A 24,748-nucleotide genomic window follows, 5' to 3' on the forward strand; every position below is an offset into this window, starting at 1 on the left:
GAGTAAGTCCTATTGAACTCAATAGGACTTACGTCTGAGTAGACATTACAGGATTGTACTGTAAGGGTGCAATCCTATGGGGATAGGCAGCTGCCTATCCAAAGCAGGGCAGGAGAAGCACGGAGGGGATCGTTCCCTCCGTGCTTCTCCTGCCCCGCATTTGCAGCTAGACAGCCAACTGTGGCTGTCTAGCTGTGGGAAGGTGGAGCGGGGGAGGTGGCTGCTGGATGACACATAGAAACCACATGTACTATGGCTGTCTAGCTGCTACTAGGATTGCTCCCTAAGGCATTTTTTTTTAACATTCAATAAATATAGCAAACAGTACATTTTATGTACTAAGTTATACATAAGTCATGTTGTTCTTAAAGTAGTAAAGTAAGTTTAAAACATATACAAAAATAACTATTGCATATAATTCAATTTCCAGTTATTTCCAGAAGGCAGGAAATAACATTTCCAGTTGAATTTCCAGAAGGGAGGGGGGCAGCTTTTCCATGGCTTCATAATTTCCAGAAATTTTACTTTGCTATTCCTGTACCATGGCTTCTATAGTGATTTTACTTTTTAAAACAGCCAATTGATTCCCAATCAAGGTGGCCTCCAGCCAGCATAGCCAGGTTTGGGAAGTTTGGTTTAGAAGATGTGTCTCATGCAGCGATAGGATAATAGATCATGTATTTTGACTTAAGTCAATTACATTTCTATCTCAGATGTATCTACCACTAGGATTTTTGTGGATATTTACCCTTTCAGGGGTTTGGTTTTCAAATAATTATTGCATCCTATCAAAGCTTTATTGACACAGGATGGTTCAAAGATTTTATCTGTCTAATCAAGGATTTGCATGCAAAACAAGTAGGGCAGAATAATAAAACATTTAGGATGTAATCCTATGCAGGTTTAGACAGAAAAACCTCCTATAATTCCCAGCATTCCCTGGCCAGCCATTCCAATGAGACTTCTGAATGAACTTGCATAGGATTGTGCTGTAAGACACTGCTATCCCCACCTAACATCAAGCTGCACACTAGACAATATACACTGGTATGGACAAAAGGAAAACTGGACCACTTGCCAGTTTCTTGCTGGTCACACAGTGCCTGCTGGTTACTGTGGCTGTAAAGGACTAACAGTGCAATTCTAAGCATATTTATTGAGAAGTAACTTCCACTAAGTTCAAAGGGACTACTCTTAAAGAAGCATGCACACGATTGTAGTCAAAAGCTGCTATCCTATGCACACTTATTTGGGAGTAAGCCCCATGAAACTCAGTGGGACTTACTTCTGAGTAAGCATGCATAAGATTACACTGTGTCTGGACTTCAGTCTGTTATGACAATGGCTCTAATGCTTTTAGGCAAGAGTGCATGTACTCACTCTAAATGCCTTAACTGTTAAAAGATTCTGAGTATTCCCTCTTGCTGTGTAAATTCAAAAGTTTTTGCTAAACCATGGATAACTACAACAGCAAAATATTGGGCTATGTCTCCCCCCCCCCCCATGTCTATCTGACATCAGCTGCCCTGTGGGAAAGGTGGAGAAATGTGGGAGACAGGAACAGGCCAAGGGAATATCAGGATCTGCTCCAGTTGGGCTGCCCGCCCCGCTTCACAGGACCAACTGACATCAACTCTCCTGGAGGATGGAACATCAGATGCCAGCTTCTGCTGGTTGTGTTGCTCAGTTTGGGGTTTGGGGCATGTGGTTCTTGCTGTATCTGTTGTACTTTATAAATATTTGAAGCCACTTTGAGGCCTCTAGTCAAAAAGTGGGATATTAATCTACTAAGGGCACAATCCTATGCATGTTTAGACAGGAAAAAGTCCTACAGCTCCCAGCATTCCCCGTGCTAGCCAGGCAATGCTGGGAGTTGGGGGATGTTTTTCTGTCTAAACATGCAAAGGATTGCACCCTAAATGAAGAAATCACCAAGAGGGAAGTCAGCCTACCTTTGGGGTTCACAACCCATTCTTCTGCCAGTTTCAGTGCTCCCCCCCCCCCAGTGTATTGCCTGAGCTCACAAGGATCCAGCAAAAGAAACCAGGATTTTAAAGCAACCCGCACCCACAGACTTGAAAAAACTGTATGGGTTAAATGCGTAGGGACATGGAAGGAAGAGATTTTCTAAATGATGAGAGGGAAAATAGATTTGACTTGTTGCATTGACAAGCACTAGCCTGGATCCAGAACCTTTAGTCATTACAATATCTGGCCATCCTACTTTGGCTTGTGCCAGCACCTGGTAAGGTTGGACAGCTGCCACCTAAGAACTGATGTTTGGAAAGCGAACTGCATGTTAGCTCCTCCTGCACGTTACAGTCTCTAATGCAGTCTTCCCCAGCCTCCATTCTGTATGTTTTGGACTACAACACCCATCATCCCAGACCATTGGCCATGCTGGCTGGGGCTGATGGGAGCTGCAGTCCAAAACTTGGAGGGTGCTGCTGCATTGGGAAGTAGGCTGCTGTATTTCCCTTTTTGCTTTCCTGGGCCCTGGTGCTTGAGAAACTGGCAGAGTGGGTCTGGATTAAGGACCCCAGGAGGAAGCGAGCTGGTGCATTTTTGCTTAAGGAGAGGCAGATCTCCAGCTCGTGGGAATCCACGCTAGGTTTCTTTCTTGAAGCCCACAAAAATCTGGAACCACCCTATCCCGTGCTTTGCTGCTCAGTGGACAATTACAGAGAAAGGGCTTGCTTGCTTCTTGCCTGAATAAAAAACAATAAATGAAGATATATAGGTGTGCCCTCCAGTACCAGGGGCACAAAACCTCAAATATGTTTAAAGGGGGGTGCGTGAAAGGGGCGTGCCGAGGGGTGGGGGGAGGGATTATTCACTCATATTAATATTTGGCCTTGTCATTACATCCTATGCTGACGTAAAGCCAGCTCTGTTTCGCATTGTGTCAAGTGACTGGTTACATTCCAATCTACAGACATACCTACTTCAAAGCAAGCCCCATTAATTTTAGTGGAACTTACTAGGCAGGACAGCAGCTTTACTCAGGCAGCACGCAATACACGCTTACCCGGGAGCAAGCGTGCCCAGGAGGAGTATTGTTACCTGTGGTTACCTGTAACTTTGCGAAGAGAAAACTCCCTGGAAAAGACCCTGATGCTGGGAAAGACTGAAGGCAAAAGGAGAAGGGGACGGCAGAGGATGAGATGGCTAGATAGCATCACGGATGCAATGAATATGAACTTGAGCACGCTCCGGGAGAGAGCGCAGGACAGGAAGGCCTGGCGTGCTATGGTCCATGGGGTCACAAAGAGTCAGACATGACTGAATGTCTGAACAACAAAAACCTGTTACTTACGCTACGAACGTAGAAGAGTTTTTGTTTTGGGCTTATGAAATCAGTTTTTATATATACACACACTTATACAAAAAAATACATCACCGCAGTAATTCTCTCCACCCCCGTGCGAGGGGAAGGCAGACCACCAGTAATAGCTTGTAGGGCAATAGGTGAACCTCGCTCGCTCCTGGGCCCTGTGCAAGGAAGCAAGATCTCTTCATTCTCCTGATCTCGCTGCCTCTTGGCGGCAGCCTCGGAGGGCCAGACCAGACCTTGGGTTGTATCCAGTGTTAATCCTACTTCGAGCAGACCCACTGAAATGAACGGGTCTTACAAGTTAGACCAACATTGGAGACCACCCAGTACTTTAAAATCTCTCTCTAGCAGCTCCAGTTTGGGGCTTTGTTTACACTAGAGTCGGAGCAGGGAGAGGGCGAGATCCGGAGCAGGGCCCTAACGCGGAGAGGGGGCTTTTCAGATCCGGATCGGGACCCCGAGCCCACTCGAGAGGAAAGCAGGAGCTGCGAGATACGGATCTGAAGGAATGCCTGTGCCAGTGGAGGCTGGTGGCTCCGGTGTCAGTGGGCCTGCGACTCTGCTCTGGGGTTCAGCCAGAACCAGTCGGAACTCCGAAGGAGCTACGCAAGGTGCCGAACCCTATCCCCCGAAGGAGCTGAGCACCTCGGCTAGCTCCTTGGGAGTTCCGACTGGTTCTGGCTGAAGCCCAGAGCTCCGCTGCCATCGGAGCCACCAGCCTCCACCGGCCCGCGCTTCGGCCCGGAGTTCAGGCTCGACGCCTCCGCGGCGCGCCCCTGCGCGGAACGCTGCCGGGGGCCCCGACGCGAACCTCGGCCGGCGGGCCTGGGGGCGCTGCGAAGGCGCCCGCGCCCTCCGCGCGGCGCGCGAGCAAAGCGGCGGGCGGAGCCTCGCGCCCCGCCCGCGGCGGCGCCCCCGATCGCCGCCTCCCCCGAGGAGCGACGCCGCCGGCGCCCCTCCCCGCCGGCAGCCGACACGCGCGCGCCCGCCCGCCCGCCGCTGTTGCCGCGAAGATGGCGAGCCGCGGCGCCGTCGTCCTCTGGCTCCTCTGCTCCCCCTTGGGGTCCCTCTGCTGTAAGTCGAGCCCGTCTCTCCTTCGGGGCGGCGGCGGCGGCGGCGCAGCCTTTCTCTCCGGCCACGAGAGAGCGGGACCCCCGCCCCCGCGGCTCGCCTCGCCTCGCCTCGCCTCGGGGCTTCCACGCTCGACGCCGCCGCCGCCGCCCCTGCTGCTGCTTAATCGCTCCGGGCGCGGGGAGCATCTCGTCGCTTCCCGAGGGCAGCGCCGCGCCTTGCGTGGGTCCCTGCGAGCTCTCGAATCTCGCCCCTGCTCCGAGCCCTTGCGGGCTGGGAAGAACGCGAGCCGAGGCAGCCCGCCTCCCCCGGCTTCGCTTGGCTCTTTCGGCGCCCGCTCTTCCTACTAGGCTGTACCGCCGCTCGCTCTTCTCACTGGGCTGCACCGCCCTCGCGAAGAAGAGGACGAAGGGTGCTCGCCCGCCGCTCGCTTTGGTTTGGCTAGCAAGGGCGGCACCGAACGAGCTGGCGATGGTGGCAGAGAGGCACTCGCGGCTTCTCCTGACCAGGGGTCGGTGGTGCAGGGGGAAGCCTGCGCGCGTGCCTATGCCAGGGGGGTGGGCTGTGGTTGTGAGGACTGGCACTCTTTTCCCCCAAGGCCGGAGTCTGCCAGTTTCAAAGCCTGGCTTGTTTTCCTTGGAAAGCTACAAACTTCTTGTCTTTGCTTACCTGGGGGCAAGAGGACCCATTGAATTCAATGGGGGGGGGAGCTTACTCCTAATGAATATGCAAAGGGTGGGCTGTAAGGTGATGCTCCTGTATCTACTTTCTGTGGGGAATTCTTCTTTAAAAGTATGCTGAAAGCGGTTGAAATACACCCTAGCTCAGCTTTCCCCAACCAGGTGCCCTCTCCAGATGTGTTGGACCTCCCAGTATTCCCAGCTGGCTGGGGGTGGGAGTTGTAATCCATCACATCTGGAGGGCACCCGGTTGGGGAAGGCTGCATTAACCGAATTAATCTGAGGTAGAAAGTCCGACTTCACTTTTGGAGTTGAAGTGTGGAATTTGCAACCACTCGATGTAGTGATGGCCACCAATTTGGATAGCTTTAAAAGGGGGTTAGATGAATTCCTGGAAGAGGCTATCAGTGGCTACTAGCCCTGATGGCTATATGCTACCAGTATTAGAGGCAGTATGCCTATGTGCACCAGTTGCTGGGGAACATGGGCGGGAGGGTGCTGTTGCACTCATTTCCTGCTTGTGGGTTTCCCGTGGGCAGCTGGTTGGCTACTGTGTGAACAGAATGCTGAACTAGATGGACCCTGGGTCTGATCCAGAAGCGCTCTTCTTATGTTCTTAGGAGTCGGATTTTTGACTGGAAGGCATTTAGGACAGGTTCCATCCTCTGCGCACTTCCTTGTGAGTCAACACCACTGAATCCAGTGGGTCTTACTTCTAAGGAAACATGCCTGGAAGCTGGCCATCAGGCTTTCTCCTGTGTAAGCTTGGGTAAGATGCAGCTGTGCAGCCCAGTCCTAAGCATCTTTTCTCTGAAGTGACCCTACTGAGTTCAGTGGTGCTCTAGGGCTTTGCAACCATGCTTCGTTACTTGGGAGTAAGTCTGCACTGACTTTAATGGGGGCTTGCTCTCAGATAAATGTGGCTTCAGCTTGGAAGTAACATCCATTGAACAGATGGGCTGCAACCCATTGTGCATTTATGCCCTTGGAATAAAGCCCAGGGAATGCAATGGGACTTGCCTCTAAATGACTATGTATTCAACTGTAGTTCTGCAGACAAATCCTGTACGTGTTTGTTTGCAAGGTAACATCTGAAGGTGCTTAAAGAGCCTTGCACTCCCAATGGGATTCCAACCTTAATAAGAAGTAAGCCCCATTTAACAGAGAACCACTTTGTTCACTCTTTTGACAGCCATTGTGCTTGCTGTGGCTACACCAGAGCTCCTTTGTGTCTGTCCTGGAGCCATTGCATAGGAACCCTGCTGTATCTGATCAATGGTCCATCCAGTCCAGTATCCTGTTGTGTGCAGTGGCCAGCCAGATGCGTCTGGAAGGCCCACAAGCAAGACAGCAACTCAGTAGCCTTCCCAGTTACTGGTATTCAGTGGCACACTGGGGCTTAACAGGGAGCTTCCATATAGCCAGCCTGACTAATAGCCATTGATAGACTTCTCTTTTATGCATTTTTATTCTTCTTTATTTTACTTTATTGACATGTTTGTTGTCCTGCTAGTGCAAACAGTCAACCTGGATAAGAGTAATACAATACTGTTATTACTATACATATTGTATACATCCATCTACATACATACATCATACATACATCATACATACATCAGCTAGCTCTTCTGTGAATCACTTGAATAGGGCATTATGTTTTCACACTCACTTATATGTACTTTATACATTATGGGTAGTATCCAATACTGCTGCTGCACCCCACCATTTCTGTTACACTAGTGGGACCCACTACTTGTACAACACTAACTAGAGCTTCTGTAAGTAATCACGAGAATGTGCGCAAACGCTCCTTTCCAGAGCAGGACAGGTCAGCGCAGCTCCCTTTGGAAAGCTCCACTAACCTGCCCTGTTCCAGAAAAGAGTGTTCTGCTTGTTTCCAATCACTGCAGGAACTGCTAGCTTCCTGTTGCTCTAGCACTGGGTCCCACTAACACACAGGCTGTGCTGGATACTGCCCTATAGGTTTTTTATGCAGAATCCCAAAACAAAATTGCCAGTAAACACGTTACCCTTCTTTATGTATTTGTAGATTTTGTAAATAACTAAGGGAGCAATCCTATGGCCACTAGACAGCGGCTAGATGGCCATAGGATATGCTGTTTTCTGGGAACCGACCTCAGAGCCCGTGCTCTGAGGTCGGTTCCCAGAAAACTGACCTCCCCCCACTTCCGCGCTGCCTCGGAGGCAGCATGGAACAGCCCCATCCTCCATGCTCGCAAAAGGAGCGCGGAGGAGCCAGAAAGGGGCGTGGCTGGGGGCATTCCAGGGCGGAGAGATCGTAATTGCCTGTACGACACATCCAATGCGTTGTACAGCAGCCTCCTTCCCCGCTCTGTGTAGTCCTGTGGCTAGACAGCCACAATTGGCTCTCTAGCAGAAAATGCAGGGCAGGAGAAGCGCAGCGGGAATGATCCCCTCTGTGCTTCTCCTGCCCTGCCTTGGATAGATAGGCGGTCACCTCCGAGTTTGGAGGCAGCCGCTTATCTAGACAGGATTGTGCCCTAAAGCAGTATGTTGAAAAACAGAATTGCTTATTTGGATGTACTGTTTTTCTTCAATGAATTTTTAAGCCATCTCTGTTAGTGTCCGTCACCACATCGTTTAGCAGTAAATTCTGTATCTATATATTATGTTGTGTGAATAAATACTTTATCTGTCCCACTTCTACCAATCAGTTTCTCTACTATTATGAAAGAGAGAAACGTCTGTCTATCCCCTTTCTTCACAGGATGCTTATAATATTACAAACCTCTTAGATGTCTCTCGCTTAGTTGCTTTTTCCAAAATAAAAAAATAATAAAAAATGTTTAGGAACAGACCTCTGCCCTTCATACTTCACATGTTTACTGTGGGGAACAATGGTATAGCCATGGTAAACATGATCGACATGTATAAGTGCCACTTACGTCTAGGATTGGATTTTATAACACTGTGATCCTAAGCTAATAGGTCTCACTGAACTCTCTAGAGCCTACTCCCAAGTAAATTTGGTCAGGGGTGGGATGCAAGGAAAGTTCCCTTAAGCTGGGTTGTAGCGAGATGCATCTATTGAAGACAGATCTTCCCAGCTTGCCAGAGGCAAATGCCCCCTGCACTCTGTGTGAGCCACACAGATCTCTGCAAGTCTCCTTTCCATTGCTTTTTTCAAGCAAGTCAGAAACAGCAGAATAGCCTTCTAGTAGATGGAGAATCCCTCTGTTTCTTACCTTCTTCTCATCCCACACAAATAAGGGAAGACCCCATTTCTCTCCCCAGCCCTTTGTGCATGTTAGAGGATGCAGGGGAAGAGATTGGTGGTGACACAAATAACTGAAGTGCACTGTCTCTTACTTGATTCAATATATAGGCACTTCCACAGTCCCTGGAGACTGCAGGGACCAACCTATACTTGTGCCCAGTACAATCTCTGTCGGCTTGTCTATTTTTAGTTCTTCTCACTGTTGTCTAAATAGATAATTAGAGGCCACCAACTGTGAAGAGCTTACTGCTGAATTTGAAAATCAGCCCTCCTCGTTTCTTTGCCTCTCTTCCCACTAACAAGAGCAAGAGTAATCCACAAAGTGCTGTGACTCAGTCTTGCTTGAAAATCGCATCTGACCCGCCACTTCTGTTCACCTAACACAACAAATTTCAACAGAGCTATAAATGTAAAGTTCTATATTTAGGTAGGAAAAAATCAAATGCACAACTATAGGATGGGGACACTTGGCTTGACAGCAGCACAGGTGAAAGGGATCTAGGGGTTTTAGCAGACCACAAGCTAAGCATGAGTCAGCAGTGCGATGCGATGGCTCAAAAACGCTAATGCCATTCCAGGCTGCATCAACAGAAATATAGTGTCCAGATCATGAGAAGCAATGGCACTCTATTCTGCTTTGGTCAGACCTCGCCAAAACTACTGTGTCCAGTTCTGGACACTGCAGTTTAAGAAGGGCATCAACAAACTGGAACATGTCCAGAGGAGGGTGACAAAGATGGTGAGTGGCTTGGAGTCAGAGACCAAGTCCTGTGAGGAAAGGTTGAAGGAGTTGGGTACAGGCTATGCTTATCCTAGAGAAGTGATGATTAAGAGGTGATATGAAAGCCATCTTCAAATATCTGAAGGGCTGTCACATATGATGGAGCAAATTTGTCCAATCTAATAACTCTAAATATATTAGAATGTTTGGTTTTAATATTGGCTGGTTTCAGTGCTGTTTATTTTCTATTATGAGAACTTCTCTTAGAGCCCTTATAGATCAGAAAGTCATGGTATACATTGTAAAAGAAAATGTAAAAATTAGTTCACACTAATGCTGTGGCTGGGTTGTACAACTGCAGGTGGGAGCTCAGATGATGGAATGAACTTCCAAATAACCCACATCCCTAACCACCACCCATCCCCTGCATGAAAACTAGCAAGTTGGAGAGAAAGGTAGGGTAAAACCCTTTCCCCTGATGTCTGGTTTTCAGTGTGGAGAGAACTCATTGTTTGGGAACACATTCTGTCATAGGAACAGAACACCTAGTTTGGGAGTGCATTCTGCCTTATACAAAGTTGGAACGTTTGGTCCATCTAGCCCAGTACTGTCAATCCTGGCTTTCTAGGGTTTCAGGCAGGAATTTTTCCAGCCCTACCTGGAGATGCTGGGGATTGAACCGGGGATCTTCTGCATGCAACACAGGTGCACTACCACTGAGCCACAGTCCGTCCCCTGATGTAACCTCATCTATCCGAAGTGCTACAATCTCAGTGACACCTAGGCCAGGGCCTACATATAAAGTAACATATCAGACTTATCAAGGGACCCAAAAGTTCATGCGCTTCAGGAGGATATGAAAAAAAATCCAGGGATTTATTAAATATATATATAATATATTGCAGCCTGTTGCAAGACATTTCAACTCTCCTGCACGTAGTCTCTCGGATTTACAGTTGGTTCCGACAGAAAAAAACGAAAGACCCTAATATGCTTGACAAAACAGAAAATTTCTGGATCTATAGCTGAGTATGAGCCAACCATGTGATGTGGCTGCAAAAAAGGCAAATGCTCATTTGGGCTGCATTAATAGAAGCATAGCTTCCAAATCCCAGGAAGTACTAGTTCCCCTCTACTCAGCACTGGTTAGGCCTCATCTGGAGTACAGTGTCCAGTTCTGGGCACCACACTTTAAGAAGGATGCAGACAAACTGGAGAGGGTTCAGAGGAGGGCAATGAAGATGATCAGGGGACTGGAAACAAAGCCCGATGAGGAGAGACTGAAAGAACTGGGCATGTTTAGCCTTGAGAAGAGAAGACTGAGGGGAGATATGATAGCGCTCTTCAAGTACTTGAAAGGTTGTCACAGAGAGGAAGACCAGATTCTCTTCTCAGTCATCCCAGAGTGCAGGACACAGAACAATGGGCTCAAGTTACAGGAAGCCAGATTCTGACTGAACATCAGGAAAAATTTCCTGACTGTTAGAGCAATATGACAATGGAACCAATTACCTAGGGAGGTGGTGGGCTCTCCCACACTGGAGGCATTCAAGATGAAGCTGGACAGCCATCTGTCAGGGGTGCTTTGACTTAGATTCCTGCATTGAGCAGGGGGTTGGACTCGATGGTCTTATAGGCCCCTTCCAACCCTACTATTCTATGATTCTATAAACTCTTAGTCTCAATGGCCTTAATGTGGAGGACAATTCTTAAGCATTACACCAGTCATGCCTCTGTTTTTTCTCCTAAGAAACTTTCATCTCCAAGCATCCCAAACTGCACTCCTGATACCCATTTACCACCACAGCTACTGATGAGGGAGGAAGCCGAAATGTTTAGCTTAAAATATTTTTTAATACTCTGTTGTTAGTCTTTCTATCTTTCTTATACATTGTATGTTGAGACCGACTGCATTCACAGTGGATCCAGAGCCTCCTTGTTGCTTTGCTGTTGTGCTGCTATACACCAACCTCTCTCTCTCTCCCCAATTTTTCAGAGCTATTGAAAACTAAGGCAGTATGTAAATAAACAATATAGAACTTGCAAAAATGTTTATAGCTCTGTTTTCTATTGACAAATATAACTTCAGTGAAGATAAGAAGTTAAGAAAATACAAATAAATCTGGGAAAAACACCACACCCAAGCAGTGTGTTGGACACAGATATATGAAGCTGAAACACACAGCTGTAAAAACAATGTGGTGAAATATGTAGGACATCTGATAAGAAGGCCTGGTGAACATTAATTCATGGCAGATTCGATTTTTGTACTTTATACCTTAGTGGATTCAAACTGATGTGATCACTGAAAGATTTGACATGTTTATTTTTCTGAAGGCTTCATATGAGCTTTGAAATCATGCCCCAACCACATCCCCCCCCCGCATGATAAGCCTCTCACTTTATTTATTAGGTTTTTATCCCACCTTTCTTCCAAAGAGCTAACAGCGGTGTCCACGTTTATCCTCACAGTAACCCTCTGAGGTAGGTGAGGCTGAGAGAGAATGACTGGCTCAAGATCACCAAGTGAGCTGCATTCAAAGTGGGGGGTTGAACCTGGGTCTCCCTCCTCCTAGTCCATTACTATGACTATTACACCACATTTTAGTATATTGACAGCATAGTCCTGTGCATATTTACCTAGTCACGCTATGCTCAAGGGGGATAACTCTCAGGTAGGTCTGCATAAGATTGCAGCCCAGTCCCAAAGGGCAGGATCTAGAGATGGAAGAAATGCCTCGCTGCAGAGCGTTGTTAATTTCATGTAACCTGCTCTGCAAAATTGACAAGTATCTTCTAAAATTAAAAAAAAACAACACACGTTTTAGGACAGCCTTCCCCAACCTGGTGCTGTCCAGATGTGTTGGACTGGCTGGGGGATGCTGGGAGTTGTAGTCCAACACATTGCGAGGGCGCCAGGTTGGGAAAGGCTGTTCTAGGAGACACCTAGTAGTTCTGGAGAGGGGGAGTACACAGCTGTGGGGGGAAAAGAAAATCACCACTTTGAGTGATTTGGTAATTGCACTTGGGTAAAGGTGGGGTAAAGATGGAATAATATAGAGGTGAAAAGGCCTTTATATTGTTGGTGTCAGTGACTGAGCAGGAAGTAGCTTTCTGGTGTTTAAAGAGCTAGATGGGTGCTCTTATGGACAGAGTGGTATAGCAAGAAAGATCTTAAGGCTAAAACAACTGGAAGTAAAATGAAATTCTAACAGGTTCTACAAAACAGTGCAGATACAGGGGGGAGGCGGTTGGGGACATAGACCAAGAAAGTGCGTAACTCTGTTTCCTATTAACTAATGTAACTTCAGTGAAGATAAGTAATTACAAAAATAAATTGGAGAAAAACAGATGCAGAGATTCAGCAGAACATTATCCCATTGGCTTATCTTCTGGAAATGAGGCAAGACTCACTAAGACTCTTTGGAAACGTTTTCTAGAACAGCACACTGCTTCCTCAGAACCTGTACAAAAGCTGATAAAACATCTGGCTGTCTTTTATGTTGGTCATTAAGGGTGAAATCCTATGCATGGTGTGACAGAAAGATTCCTACAACTCCCAGCATTCCCCAGCCAGCATGGTGCAATCTAGATAAAAATGAGGTCATCTGAAATCTATAGGGCTTAAGTCCATAATTCTCAAACTGTGTGTGTGTGTGGGGGGGCACAATGGTGTGCCACATAATTACTGCTAATGTGCTGTTAGAAACTAAATAAAGGCCCATATTAGTCCAAACTACTTTCATCTGGTGTGACTGGAAAACTCTACCCCTCCCATACAGAGATTTGGCAGAAACCCTCAAAAGATGATACCTGCCACATCTCTATGTGAGTCATTGGGCTAGGCAAGTATCCTTCTAATCCAGAGAACAGAAGTTTATGCAAAAATTTCAAGAGGGTTGGCTCCTTTGTAGGCTGAAAATTTATACAGTTAACACTACAAAAATAAACTTTTTCAGATTTAAGGGTGAAGCCAGCCTCCAAGTTTAATTCACAAAATAAGTGTCCCATAGCTATTGGAAGTTTGCAAAATACAAAGAAAGCACACAAAGTACTCGCATCCCATTCCTTTCCATAAAATTTGAGCATCCTTAACTTTTCCTGGTGTGCTTCCAGCCCCATTCACAGGAAGTTACAAGATTGGGGGGGGGGGAGAGAGAGATTCCAGACTTCGTCATCTATCTTCCATTTGTAACCCTCCCCTGTTTTTCCACTGCTGTGCTGCCTCTGTAGTCTTTCTTACCACAGAAAAGCTGTTAAGGAGGGAAAGAGGGCATGGCTGCACAATGTCTTTTGATCTGCAGTGCTAGGAGCATCTTGGAATGCAGCCACTGTTACAGCTTGAAAGTCCGTGTGTTTTTAAAATATTACAACCGTAATGGGCACCTTCAGATTGCATTACATACTTAAAGAAAGGCCAAGCCAGTAGTTGTCAGTGTGATCCAGTGTTTACAGAGCTGGATCAATTGTGTCGCCCTGGGCAATTTGTGAACTCCCTACCTCAGTTTTCCATTTGTGAGGGCCAAGTTGCAAAATGCTGTACTCTAAAAGTGCTACTTAAACTATGAGCCAGTATTTCTAATGCTTTCCTGAGTCTTGCCAGTTTCTACAGTATTACCATTCTTTCCTGCTTTGTTTATTAGATTCATGGGGCCTCTTTTTAAAGTACTAATCCTCTCGAGTTGGAAGAAGATTTCTGAAAGTTCTCCACATGTTTGGTTTTGTCTAATTTTGCTGAACAGCAGAGGTGATGCAATTTGCTGCTGCTTCCTAAATCCCAATGCCCACCGACAAAGCCAAGCTTCGTTTTCTTTTGTTTTGTAACATCCTAGGGTCAGTGTGTGATATTCATGAATGGTTTTTCCACTTTACTGCCTTTGTAAGAGCTGAGGCAAAGTGCTGCATGGTAACGAAGTCTTCCTTAAAGGTTCACTTTTAGCAGACCTGGGCTCTTCTTTTTGTTTAAAAGAAAGGAAGTGAAAAATAACAGTTAATCCCACCTAAAAACAGCACTGTTAACCAAGAAATTTAACACGGCAAAATACCGTACTGCGTGTTTTCCTGTTTGTCTTGCTATTGTCCTGTGTAATCTGTATCCACCATGTGTTATTTCACTTTTCATGTATAAACAGGTAGGGGTGTGTGTGTTTATAAGACTTGAAAGGGCAGTAGACATGCATCAAAGAGTTCATTTACTACAAAATTGGCCAGTTGATTTTATCTTACAAATACATTGCTTTTTGTCCGAAAGATAAAAATCAGTTTATTAGATTACATAACGTAGTTTTGTGGTATTGTGATGTGAAATGTCAGGATTTAATTCCAGCTGCCAAGTCCACGGTTCTGTCCCCTGTATATCCTGTTCAAGAACCTTATGTACCAGGATGGTGAAAGACTCTTAGGGTCAAAATAGACATGACGTTTGACTCACACAACAAACCATAGGTTACAAGTCTGGGTTATTCCTCCCCTGACAAGCCACAACTCTATGTTCGGATATCACGTACGACAACCCAGGGATGGAGTGGCCCTGGGCTCTTTATCTCAGCAGGAGCAGAAAAGCAGCTGGCAGCAAACATACTCACTCCCACTTGTTCATAACTACCCAGGAAGCCTGGATAGTCATGATGTACAAATCAGACCATAGTTTGGCATCATGGTGCTGAGTTTTATTATACAGATAGCGAGTTTGTCAGGGGTGAGGGAGCTAAGCCAGACAGAGACCATGGCATGGAGGATTCCAGTCAGGAACCTGACTGGAATTCACACATGCACCTGTTATTCACAATGGGAGGTAAGCTCCCATTGGCACCAAGGGCAGAGCCTTTTTGGAGGGCTGTGGCCGTTCTGAAAACATAGTTCAGTGCTAAATGGCCCAATGGTCTTGCTCAGTGTACAGCATCTTCATGTGCTCATGTGGAGTTGGGTGCATTGTGTGCTGAGACGGCAGATCCTCAGCTTGTGATGGCACAGAAGTCCACCCTAAGCTAGTCAACGTGACTGGGAGGTGGGTGGGAGCTCCTAGCATGACCACAGGCAAAGCAGGAAGGGCTCTAATATCTTTTAATAGTTGTGTAGCTGATAGGATTTTAACACCTGCCATTTTTCTCCACACTGCCCAGCAAGCTGCATCTACACAAAATTATTTCTTGTACACAGCTATTAGAGGCAAGGTTCTGCTTCATTGACTACGTTAAAGCCTCTGTTTGTGTGGATCACAACAAACTCTGGCAAATTCTTAAAGAGATGGGAGTACCAGATCACCTTATCTATCTCCTGAGAAACCTGTATGAAGGTCAAGAAGCAACAGTAAGAACCAGACATGGAACAACCGATTGGTTCAAAATTGGGAAAGGAGTACAAGGCTGCATATTGTTGCCCTGCTTATTTAACTTATATACAGAGTACAACATGAGAAACGCCGGCTTGGATGAATCACAGGTCAGAATTAAGATTGCTGGGAGAATGATCAACAACCTCCGATATGCAGACAATACCACCCTAATGGCAGAAAGCGAAGAGGATCTCAAGAGCCTCTTGTTGAGGGTGAAAGAGGAGAGTGCAAAAGCTGGTTTGAAACTCAACATTAAAAAAAAATGAAGATGATGGCATCTGGCCCCATCACTTCCTGGCATATAGAAGGGGAAGAAATGGAAGCAGTGATAGATTTTATTTTCTTGGGCTCCAAGATCACCGCAGATGGTGACTGTAGCCATGAAATTAAAAGACGCTTGCTCCTTGGGAGGAAAGCTATGGCAAACCTAGACAGCATAGTAAGAAGCAGAGACATCACCTTGCCGACAAAGGTCCGTCTAATCAAAGCTATGGTTTTCCCAGTAGTAATGTATGGCTGTGAGAGCTGGACTATAAGGAAGGCTGAGCGCCGAAGAATTGATGCTTTCGAAATGTGGTGCTGGAGAAGACTCTTACGAGTCCCCTGGACTGCAAGGAGGTCCAATCAGTCCATCCTAAAGGAAATCAACCCTGAGTGCTCACTGGAAGGACAGATACTGAAGCTGAAGCTCAAATATTTTGGCCACCTAATGCGAAGAGAAAAGTCACTGGAAAAGACCCTGATGCTGGAAAGGATTGAAGGCAAAAGGAGAAGGGGACAGCAGAGGATGAGATGGCTAGATAGCATCACCAATGCAATGAATATGAACTTGAGCACACTCCAGGAGAGAGCGGAGGACAGGAAGGCCTGGCGCGCTATGGTCCATTGGGTCACGAAGAGTTGGACACGACTTAACGACTGAACAACAACAACACATGACACACAAATGTGTGAAATGAAGCCCCTTATTTAAAAAGAAGAATAAACATCCCATTGAGTAAACTCAAGCAACGATTGGGTCAACCCTTTAGTCTAGCCTCACAAGGAAGTGCTTCTTACCTGGCTCTAATGTACCATTTAAAAATAACAGTCATAGACTTTACACACCTTAGATGAGCAGCCATTAACACAACAGCATTTGCATTTTTAGCCTTTATAAATTGACAACCTTTCTGATAACTTTGTTGCTATGGAATAAACTTTTACAGTAGCAGTAGATGTCTATTCTTTATGAGATGCGAAGTTGTTTAAAACACCCGACCCCCATTTCCTTTTCATTACCAAGGAAACTGGATTGGCAGCAAAATTTTCCAACCTCTTTCAAAATTGAGTGTTGGCATTTTTGGCCCACTAAGCTTAACAAAAACAAGCCGAAAATAAACTGAACATGTTAACTTTTATAAACAGTCTTGGAAGAGATAGTTTTAAAGATTCCCAAGAAATATCCTAATTGCATTCTGCCACCCAGACACTTATGTAGGCTACTGTGCACAAAGATCTCTGTGCAATCAGCCACTGAGGATCTTGGTATTGTCAATTGGCAGTGCTGACCACTTGTTTAGGTGTGTACACAGGCCAAATCCTGCAAGGACACTGCACATGAATCTCAGGTGCTGGATGCATGGTGTTGTTTGTTTTTCTTTATACCTTACATAGCATTGTTTTGTGCATGCACCTAGAATCATGGAGTTGGAAGGGGCCATTTAGGCCATCAGGTCCAACCCCGTGCTCAGTGCAGGAATCCAGTTTAAAACATCCCAGACAAATAGCTGTCCAGTGTTGGCTTGAATACCTCCAGTGCCAGAGAGCCTACCACTTCCCTAGGCAGTGGGTTCCATTGTCTGACTGCTCTGACCGTTAGGAAGTTTTTCCTGATGTTCAACTGAAATCTGCTTTCATGTAACTTAAGCCTGTTATTTCATGTCCTACAGTCTTGGATGATAGAAGATAGGCTGTGATCCTCTTCTGTGTAACCACTGTTTAGGTACTTGAAAAGTCCTATCAGATCTCCCATCAGTCTTCTCTTCTCAAGGCTAAATATTCAATCTTTCCTTGTAGGACTTAATTTCCAGTTCCCTGATCATCGTTGTTGCCCTTCTCTGAACTCATTCTAATTGATCTGAATCCTTCTTAATGCGTAGTGTCCAGAACTGGACACAGTATTCAAGGTGAAGTCTGACCAGCACAGAGTAGTGTGGAATGGAGGGGATGGAATTGCATCCAGCAAGATTTATTTATTTATTTATTTATTGCATTTATACCCCGCCTTTTTTCCCTTGCAAGGAACCCAAGGTGGCTTACATTATCCTCCTCCTCTCCATTTTATCCTCACAACAACAACCCTGTGAGGTGGGTTGGGCTGAGAGTCTGTGACTGGCCCAAAGTCACCCAGTGAGCTTCCATGGCCGAGTGGGGACTAGAACCCGGATCTCCCAGCTCCTAGTCCAGCACTCTTGCCACTACACCACACTGGATTGAGGCTCATCTTGCAAAAGGCTTTTTTTTTTTTAAAGTGTTAAAAAGTTTTGTTCAAAATTTAAATATTTCCTAACTTTGTTTGAGTTTTCTTATTATTTCAGTCTCAGTGATTTGTATAAAGTGCCTTTCTTCCAGTTATGTTTTTATAAATGACTCTATTCAGAATACTGGAGCACATCCATCGTTCTTAAAGATATTTCCAAAGTAACTGAAGCCAAGTAACTGAACCCAACATAACTGAAAGGGTTTGCATAAATCATTTTTGTTTTCTCTTCCACCTGAAAACAGAAAACAGGAAACTATTTCAAGAAAAAAAAGTAGTGTTTGCAACCGGTAACAGTAGTAGTAGAAAAATACCAGTGCTATATGTATATATAGACAGATAGAATTATTCCCTTTTCCTCTCCACAGCATTATGTTGCCTATATTCTTCAGTTGCAGGAAGACAAACTGTATAGAAGAAAACCATTAAAAACAACAACCCCAAAATAAAATTATGTATTAGGTCAAGGGGCTCTAACATTTTTGGACCCGTGGGCACATTTGGGCATTTGAGATACTGCTGTGGGCATCACCATAAAATGCCTAATCAGTGGATCACCGCTTTGGTGTCTATCTTTTGTGTTTATGGATCTTAGGCTGCATCTTATTCAGCAAAAACATTTGTTTCATGTCTATTGGACACTGCAGCATCTTTTTAATAAGGGATTGTCTAATTCAGCTAATTGCTGGCAGTGCAATACAGCTAATGCTTCTTTTAAACGTATGTCCAGTAGTTGCTTCTTTTTGCGGGGAGGTTATTACATAGAAAAAAATGGTACTGGGACAGTCTTTAATACTCACTGATGTCGACACTCTTTTAAATTATTTTCCTGCTTCATGGAAATTAACAAATGGTCAGCGTGAATAGATTCTCTAAATGCTTTTGACAGCTAAAAGCCTGATATTACATCATTGGAAGGATAAAACTCACCTCCTATAATGCAATGGATTGAGGACTTTACAGTGTTTTCAATATTTGAAAGGATGGCATATAGATGCTACCTTCAAATAGATACTTTCTTGGATGTTTGGCCAACTTTTGTCAAAGACGATGTATAATTGCTAGAAAGCTGTATGTATTTCATACAAATCCATGTATGTATATTTAAAAAATGAGGGGGGAAATTAAAAAAAAAAAAAAGGGTGCCCACAGGTACCATGTTGGGGACCAATGTGCAGGTGCTATTGGGCACGACGTTGCCTGTGGAAGCCACACTGGGGACCCCCATATTAGGTTAAACTAGATGAAAAGAATGAATGGGTGGGAACCAGAAAAGAGCTTTAGAAGTTTAGGTGAAAAAGTCAAGAATGAAGCATTAATCTTAAATAAATAGCTGTTGAAAAAGTCTTATGTATGTTGTCCAGGTACATTAGTTGGATCCTGACCAAGTTAGTCACACTAAGGACACAATCCTATTGGGATAGTCGGCCACCTCCGAACTCGGAGGCGGACGACTATCCATTCCAGGGCAGGTAGAGCACGGAGGGGATCCTCTTCTCCGCCCTCCTGCATTTTTGGCTAGACAGCTCATTTTGGCTGTCTGGCTGGGGACATCGGAGCAGGAGGGATGGAGGCCAGAAGGTTCATAGGAAGATCATAATTATGCTTCCACGGTCTTCCCCCCCCCCCCGGAACACCCCCTTTTCACCCACTCCACGTTGCAGTTACAAGTGTGGAGATGGGGAAGAGCCATGCCGCCTACAAGGCAACAGGGGATGGGGCAGGGAGAGCGGTTTTTGAGAACTGAGCTCGGAGTCCTGCCTCTAAGCTCAGTTCCCAGAAGCTGAAAAATCCTATGGCCATCTAGACACTGTCTAGTGGCCGTAGAATTGCTTTCTAAGCTCCCTAATACTGAATTAATGTAAGAAATTAGTCATGATTAACTTAAGTCCTATTGATTTCAGTGGGTCCTAAGTGTGACTAACTTGGCATGAAACCAACTCATTGGATTTAAGAAGTCTGCTCCACATGCTGAATATTAAGGATACTGGTTAGAAGGAACTATGTTTATAACTTCAGAAAACACAATTGCCATCCATCCTGCCAGTATTAAATAAAGGACAAGTGGAACCTGCAACAAAATGTTACAGTGTGAAATGCTCCTGTGCAGAGTTCAGGCTAGCCCGCCCGCCCGCCCGCCCACCAGCCAGCCCGCCAACCAGCCAGCCAGGCCCTCTTCCAGGATATTTTATTCTGTCCCTCTCCAGTTTTCCGCCCCCGCCCCCAAACACACACTTGGCATTCAATGGCCACTGAACATCCCCAGTCCTCATTGGTTTGTTGTGTTGGAGTGGTGATGGGAGAAGTTGCCCTTTCAGGGGTTTTTTCCTAAAGTTTTGGGGTTTTTTTTGGTACTTCAGCAAACTTTGGGGTTCCCCTGAACATGTCAGTACCTCCATCCTGTTTCTCAGAGGCCCTATTTTGGCTACATAGCTGTTGACACTCAGTACCTGAGCTCACTGTTAGAAGGAGCAATTGCATTAATACTCCATGTGGAAGCACAACATTCCTAGGCAAGGCTTGACTTGGAAATATAACGATCATAATATTTATGGAAGGGATCTGAAGTGCAGCCCCCTGAAATGGAAAGATTCCCGAGACTTTAAACACTCCTGACAGATAATCTTCCATCTTCTCTTCACAACCCAGAGCACTTGATTTCTAATTCCACAACCTGGCTGTGCATTTGATTCATTATTGAGTTGTAGTCATAACATGAAAATTATCACATCGCCACTGCCTCCTTCCCTTGGGTTATTGATCTATTAATATTGAGAATTGTGGAAAAGGAACTTCAGGACCATGATGCACCAGTACAATTCAATGACGAAACATCATGTTCTTGGCACTCCAGCTGTGAGGCACCCTCTTGACTTGTCAAATGTTGGGTGTAAAAAGAAGTGAGCATTATTTTATAATTGACCTATTGCTTAAATCCTTTCTCTGAAGCACCTAACTTGGAGCAACTGGATACATAGGTACTGGCTTTAGTTGGTAATTTCCTTTTCATAAGAGTACCTAAAAAATAAGCATGGCAATTGTGACCTATACATTTGTAGAAAATGACTCATGTAGTTCATATTAAATTATTACTTCTCCCTATATGCATATTGATAAGGAAGACAACCACATGTTTGCAGTTGGACCTTTTATGTTATTTGTTACATTTATATCCTGCTATTATCCAAGGGTTGTTTTGTGTGTTTTTTTAAATTCACAACAGCCCTATGAAATAAGTCAGGCTGAGAGATTTTGACTTGCCCAGGGTCCCCTGGTAAATTTGTATTTCAGCTGGGCTTTGGGTTGGGCTCTAAGAAATGTAGGTTCAGTCACTTAACACCACACTGGCCTATTTGAACTCACACAGCAGTTCCTGAAACAAGCTGCTGTTTGGCTTTAAAACAATTTAGGAATCATTTCAGTGAAAAAGAAATGAAGCTGCAGCTGTAGCTGCTGTCCTCACCCATGTGTGTTTATCATTTCTTTGTTGTTTGTTCTTAAGTGTCATGGTGGAGGAGGTACCTCTTAATGGTACATTTTAATTGCTTTCCATTGAGGAAAGAGAGCTTAGATACTTTTGCAGAAGTGAATTCTAATGGATCTGAAAGACAGCAAACCCAGCCTATTAAGATGTGCGAAGAAAATTGGTGCAGGTGGATTGAAAGGTTCTTCACTCAGATAACATAAATTCATAGTCCAGAGTTAGTTGTACTTTCGATCCATACCTGTTTAATACAAAATGGTTACTATAAGAAACACACTTGTAGATTAAAATAAATCGAGTGGCAAAGAAGCCTGAATTAAATTTGCACATACATCAAAACAAAACAACACCCATAAAGGCTGCAAACTTACATATAGTTAGGTTGGTTAAATCCTGTTGATTGCAAAGGAATCTAAGCAGCCTGCAGGCAAGGCTTTTATACAAAGACTTTTCGGTGAAAGGCATTGCAATATAAAATATTTATTTTTCTTTGCAGACTATAAAGCATATGGAATCCTCGTACAAACAGACAATGGAAATGTTAAAGCAAGAGAATTTGAGGGTACAGTATGCGTATGAGTTTTAAATACACATCATGGTGCTGAGAAGAAAAAAAGGCTATTGCGGATACAAAATCCTGGAGTTGCTTAGTTGGTGTACACATTTTAACTTTTGAACTACTTTTGCCTGGTATGATCAAGCCAAACAACTTATCTCCCAGTCATTTTAATGGAAGAAGCTTAAGCATATGCTTAACTCCACCAGTTGAAACCGTGAGGATTTCATAGTGCTTAACTTTGGCTACAGCTTAACTGTGATTTGTAATAGTTCCTAACAGACAAGCCATGCCATTGTTGTTTGCTGAGATTCACCCAAAGCATTGAACAAACACATTCTAAAGATTATAATATAAATAAATCCATCAATTTGCTGGGATGGGGGGGGAATGGAGTGGGGGTATTTAGGGAAACCTCTTGCTTCTTCCTCCCCCGCTACCAAAGTTTGTTTTTTTATCCTTCTTTCCTCAATATGTCTGCTTCTCCCTTTTCGCCTTGCAACCAAGCTGCTTTCTGTTCCCTCCAAATTTTGATACTAATTCGTTCACATCACAACGTGCAGGACCCACTGTAGGTGGACACATTTGTCCAGTCTTTTTTTCTGATTAAAGTCTGGCACTTTAGCTTCCTGGGATATTCAGATTCAATTTGAGCTTTCTTATTGGAATCTGCGCCCATTTGCTCTTTCTTTTGTTCATAGGCAACATGTGAAGGCGTATGGAGGTTGCCCTGCCTACGGTACCCTGGAGCCCAGGGAAAATGGACTTTTAGAACTCTGAAACGCAAGCACGTACCTTACCCCCCAGGGTAGAAAGCTTTTAGAAATCTCTTATGAATTTCAAGTGATCTGATTTTATAATAATACACCTATTTTAAAAAATTATCTTGCAGTACTTCCCTTTTTTTCTACAACTGGGTCTCTTGGCCTTCTAATCTCCCCTGGCTGTATGGACTTCCAAGCTATGTGCTGGTTAGGGAAGTCTGCCCCTGGTGGCAGAAGGTGTCCATGTGGCTGAAGCCTATGGTACACCTTTACATTAATAAACATTATTGTGTTTAAAAAACAAAGTAACCCTGAGGTGTAGACCCCTAGGATCCCCTTAACGTGGACACCAAGTTTCAGGTGTCCATGCTTCATGGTTTTGGTGCTATGGTACTGAGGGACAGGCAATCAGACAGACACACATCCTCTATATTCTTATTAGATATTTAAAGCATTTTTACCCTATCCTTCAGCTAAAAAAGGCTCTCAGAGTTGCTTACAAAGATTAATAACAACAGTCCCTGCTTTCAACATTACAGTCTTCAAGCCATGACACAAAAGAAAAAAGGACGGGGGGGGGAAGAGGAGAAGAGCAAAGTCAGTCACTAGTTCTGGCTACAAAGTTCTCATAGGTGTTCTTTCCAGCTGGAAAGGATGAAGCAAGCTCCCTATAGTTGTTCCTTCTCTGGCTGATCTAACTGGGCCAAGTTGGTCTCCCCCTTGTCAGGATGGTCTTCCTGAGAGACAGTGCAGTGACAGGTCTTCTGGAACAGTGGATGAAGCCAGAGCATGTTGGTGGTCCCAGGGAAAATCATTGCAAAAACCATGTCACTGACCTGTGACATGGAGACAGAAGCCACCAAGTGCCTTTAATATCATGGAAAGGCTGAGCATAAAGAAACATCAGAAACTATAAAAGCAAACTATACCATTTGGTGGTTAAAACTTGCATTGCCAGGTGGCCCAAGCCAAGGAACATGGAAAGGCGTCTTCACTTCCTTCAGTGTCGGGAAACGTAATCCCCTGGAGCACACTGAACATTTCCGACACTTAAGAAAATGGGGTAGCTTCTATGCGCGCAGAGCTTATTGCCAATATCATGTGTTTGTGGTGTGTTTAGACAATTATCTTGTAGAGAAGTGCTTTCTCCTGTATTTTTCTTTTCATTTTCTTTCCATGCAGTATGTGTGTGTGTGTTTTCTTTTGGCATCTTTATCTGTTTCTTATTGGGAACTGTGAAGAAATGTCATTAGGCATCATTAATACTGTTATCTCCTTTCACAGCATTTCCCCTGGCTGAGTTGATGACAGAACAAAACAGGAACTAGTACAGCGTGCCAGCTTTGTCAAACTGAAACCAATACTGTCAAGTAAAATATACATGGAAGCATCTGTACTCTTTTTATTTCTATTTGGTTCTGCCCCTTTTCAGATTTCAGATCTATTGGTGTTATGATTGATTTGACAGATACTTCATAAATGATTTCATCATTCTGTATCAAATTTTCTTTTGGGTCCAGTGCAAATGTAACACTGGCTTCCTTGCAATTCTTGGTCTGTAAATTCCTGAGCCAGCATCAGAAATGGGCTCGTCTTCTTCTCTTTCTGGCAATAAATTTTCATCTCACCCTTGCCTACCTTAACCATGGTTTGCATTATATCTGTACTCTCTTTATTAATGGTCAGCACTAACCCTGGTTTCCATCCTGAACCAAGGGTTGAAGTGGCTTTGCAAACCCTGGCAAGTGGGAACCTGAAAATCTGCTTATCATTACTGGTGGTTAGCAGCACTGGTGCAGATGTAATGCTAAACCATGATTTGAGGTGATGAAGGAATGAGGAATTTGCACTGGAGAGAGGATGAGGGAGCATGCATTCCTGAGGATGGGTTTCCGGTTTACAGACCTCATTTCTTCAGAGAGCCACCCTTACATGGGTGCTAGATCTCCGCCTTGTCTACAGTGGAATTGACTGAAATACTAAGATTCATTGTTATTGATAACAAGGATCCATTAATAGTGGGC

General features: G+C 44.7%; 1 protein-coding gene across 3 annotated transcripts in view; it reads left to right on the plus strand.

The window, feature by feature from the left end:
* The first annotated feature begins 4,193 nt into the window (after nucleotides 1-4,193).
* Nucleotides 4,194-24,748, plus strand: part of JAM2 (junctional adhesion molecule 2) — a 45,778-nt gene continuing 25,223 nt past the window's right edge. For 2 of the 3 annotated variants that reach the window (XM_084843546.1, XM_084843547.1), the window contains exons 1-2: nucleotides 4,265-4,408; nucleotides 21,901-21,966. In XM_084843546.1, the coding sequence (XP_084699672.1) occupies nucleotides 4,348-4,408; nucleotides 21,901-21,966 (127 nt within the window). In that variant the 5' untranslated portion in view covers nucleotides 4,265-4,347. Of the gene's footprint in view, nucleotides 4,409-21,900; nucleotides 21,967-24,748 lie in introns of all 3 variants that reach the window. The other variant, XM_084843548.1, reaches the window with a different exon arrangement.

This window comes from Heloderma suspectum, chromosome 3, assembly GCF_057233095.1.
Source record: "Heloderma suspectum isolate Gila_16-S chromosome 3, 16-S_ref, whole genome shotgun sequence".
NCBI lineage: Eukaryota > Metazoa > Chordata > Lepidosauria > Squamata > Helodermatidae > Heloderma > Heloderma suspectum.